Source organism: Andrographis paniculata, unplaced genomic scaffold, assembly GCF_009805555.1.
Source record: "Andrographis paniculata isolate CXL003 unplaced genomic scaffold, ASM980555v1 Contig59END, whole genome shotgun sequence".
Taxonomy (NCBI): domain Eukaryota; kingdom Viridiplantae; phylum Streptophyta; class Magnoliopsida; order Lamiales; family Acanthaceae; genus Andrographis; species Andrographis paniculata.
The window spans coordinates 5,212,440-5,216,152 of record NW_026137594.1 but is presented as its reverse complement, the minus strand read 5'-3'; the positions used below and the strand labels follow the sequence as shown (position 1 = coordinate 5,216,152).

General features: G+C 35.2%; 1 protein-coding gene across 1 annotated transcript; it reads right to left on the bottom strand.

Moving 5' to 3' along the window:
* Positions 1-1,862: 1,862 nt before the first annotated feature.
* On the bottom strand, positions 1,863-2,312 carry LOC127258108 (uncharacterized). The gene has a single exon (XM_051284763.1). It carries the CDS (start codon positions 2,310-2,312, stop codon positions 1,863-1,865), a length of 450 nt encoding a protein of 149 aa, XP_051140720.1.
* Between the last annotated feature and the right edge of the window lie 1,401 nt (positions 2,313-3,713).

Sequence of the window (3,713 nt, the reverse complement as noted above, 5' to 3'; positions counted from 1 at the left end):
TCAATCTATCCTTGAGAATTAGAGCTACGCACGGCTTGTACAATTTTGGTAAGATCATTCTCGGTTAAACCGATGCCATCCTCATGCTCCTGGAGAAATACTATATAATCATCTGAAATAGCACTTCTCTTTTCTCTAGTGGATCTTCTTAGTGGCATTTCTTGAGATAGAGAGTTTGTACTTCAGTTGTAGGGGGAAGAATAACCTCAGTGTTGCCCTGATTTGGAACAATATTTTTTATCAGAATCTCAACATTGTTTTGTAACACTGAGGTTGAATCCTGAACAATGATAGGCAATGAAACCAAATCATTGTCAACCACAGAGTCTTCCTCAAATGCAATGTTCCTAATAACTTCTTCTCTCCCAAACTCAATATCCTCAAGAAATTTAGCATTTCTTGTCTCAAAAAATGTTTTTGATGCAGGATTATAAAATTTGTTACCCCGTAAGTGTTCCGGGTAACCGATAAAATAACATCTAACCATTCTTGAGTCCAGCTTTACTTCATGCGCCCTATAAGGTCGTGCTTCTGCCGGACAACCCAAAATTCAAAAATTTCTAAGGTTAGGTTTCTTGCCTATCCAAAGTTCATTAGGGGTTTTAGAAATTGTTTTACTCGGTACTCGGTTAAGAATATGAACTGCGGTTTTCAAAGCTTCTCCCCAAAGTGACTCTAGCAAGGAAGAATGACTAATCATACTCCTTACCATATCCTTAAGAGTTTGGTTCCTCCATTCAGCAACACCATTCATGCTAGGGGACCCCGACATTGTGTATTGCGGAACAATACCACATTCTTTGAGGAAAATTGCGAAGGGTCTAGGACGTTGTTCTCCTGATCCATCAAATCGGCCGTAATATTCACCTCCACGATCCGATCCAATGGCCTTAATTTTCTTTTCAAGTTGAATTTCCACTTCAACTTTAAAAGATTTGAAAACATCCAATGATTCAGATTTTTCATGAATCAAATATAGGTATCTAAAACGAGAGTAATCATCTATGAACGTAATAAAACATCGTTGGCCATTCCAAGATGCCGTAGGAAATGGACCACAGAGATCAGTGTGAATAAGTTCTAAGAATTATTTAGCTCTCTCAGCTCCTAATTTCATTATGTTTGTTTGCTTCCCTTTGATGGACTAAACACATACTGGAAAGTCTGCATCATCTAAGGGATTAAGGATTCCATCAAACATAAACCTTAGCATTCTCTACTTTGAAATATGACCCAAGCGTTTGTGCCACAGAATGGTAGAATCCTCAAAACATTTCTCTTTGTACCTCTTGATGAAGTTTGCAATACAAAATTTTTGAAAATTACAAGATCAAGCATATACAGATTATCAATTAAAGAGCCATCACCAATAAATTTAGAATTTTGAAAGAGACTAACTTTATTATTTCTAAAAGACCAAGGAAATCCTAGTTTATCCAAAGTAGAAATTGAAATCAAATTCCGTCTAAATGACGGCACTACAAAAATCTCAAATAAATCTAAATAAGAACCTCTCTTTAACTGCAATCGAAATGTTCCAATAGCCTCAATTGCAAGTTTATTTCGATCACCCACAAAGATGAATCTTTCATCATCACTTGGTAATCAGCTCCACAGGCAACCCTACAAAGACATACTTATGTGAGTAGTGACTCCTGAATCTACCCACCAAATATCCTTAGGTACAAATGATAAATGAACCTCAGAACAAACCAAAGTTAACTGCATACCCTTCTTAATACGCCATGCTGCGTACTTAAAGCAATCTTTCTTCATGTGCCCTGGCTTCTTGCAAAAGAAACATTTTGATTCCACTTGTTTCTTCTTTTGTTTCTTCGAAGCATCAACCGCAGTACCTTAGGTCATTTCCTCTTCTTGCCTTGAGCATAAAGGGCTAGATGAGCACTTTCAGATTTGTCTCTCTGCACTCTCTCTTCCTCTTGCACACAGTGAGATATAAGTTCATTAAGGGACCATTTTTCCATCTGAGTATTATAAGTCATCTTAAATTGTCCAAATTGTGTAGGAAGTGAGATCAAAACCAAGTGCACGAGCAAGTCTTCCGACAGCTTTAACTTTAGTGCCTTCAGTTTTGATGCAATGTTAGACATTTCCATAATGTACTCTCTTATGTTCCATTTGCCTTTATACCGCATGGAGAGGAGTGTAGCCAAAAGACTACTCGCCTCCGCCTTTTCATTTTTGGCAAAATATTGCTCAACAGCTTCAAGGAACAACTTAGCCATTTCGCTCTCAGCAACAGAGCCCCGAAACGCCTCCTGAATGGAGCGCTTCATGATCATCATGCACATTCAGTTCGACCAGTCCCATTTCTCAATTTTAGCCTCATTAGGCTCAGCCTCAATAGTAATGGGTCGGTCGGATCGAAAGGCAAGATCCAAATCCATACAACCGAGAACAATTTCCACAATTTCCTTCAAGATCTTAAAGTTTGTCCCATTAAGTATTGGGATATTGTTAACTTGAGCAGAAATATTGGGAGAATTAGCAATGGTCACTTTAAAGTAAACAATACAATTACTCACTAAACATTCAAAAATAAATCATGCATGAACAAAATATGGGTAAAATAAACTGGGGACTCATTCCAAGACACCTGGTGCAACATTAATCTCGTTGAAGGACAAAAAATTAACTACAAAGGTAATTTTGGTGCAACAATCAAGTATTGGTAATAAGTTCTATCAAACATAATTCTATCGAAGGACTGACAAATGTTCACATGAATAATATAAATAATTACCACATACTTATCATCACATATGCGTCATTATTCGGCCAAACTGCGTCTACCGAAGGGCTTATCATAGAACGCATAAATAATTTCACACTACATTTTTATAATATCAACAAAGTCAATCTTCACACACAGAGGTTGTGGAGGCAACTTGATGGTTCGATTGACAAAATTGATAAATTACTAGACCAATAAAATAAAAAAAAAAATTATGACACTAAAGTGTCTCACCCAATTTAAAATAATATTAAACCGATGGGATCAATGCCTTAATTCCCCAAATCATATATTTAAATATATCCATAACTTATATTATATATATCTTTTATTATATATATATATAATATATCACGAGATAATAATAAACTTAAGTAAATCATTAATATAGATTTTCAAAAAATCCCTTTATCTTTAAAGTATATATATACATATATATATAAGAAAAAATCCATCAATTGAAGATAAATATTCCACAATAAAATTCATCTTCTTTTACGCGCACAAGGATCAAATCATCCAACAATAATGTGCGACAAAATTAATTTTCAAATATATATATATAAAACTATAAATTTATATAATCGCATATAACCTGGCTCTTATACCACTTAAAGGAAAAGTTTCATTGATAATGCACTCGGCATATCTCCAATTCATATGTCCTATAGCGATTTATATGAAAAAAAAAACCGATATAATATACCTGGATCCATCTAATTCTTAGATGCGGAACTGTGAACTCGAACAATTGGTATTACGGTCTTCCTCAACTATATCACCTAACGGGTCCTTTGTAATCTATTTCGATGGGGAGAATAGAGAACAATGATTGATTTAGTATGTTGGGGACCATAACCGAATGTCCTTTATATAGTGATTAATAGGCCACCCATAATCACCTTATTGATACGCTATTTGGTATCTGCTCAATTTATCCTATATCAATAAGGTAGTA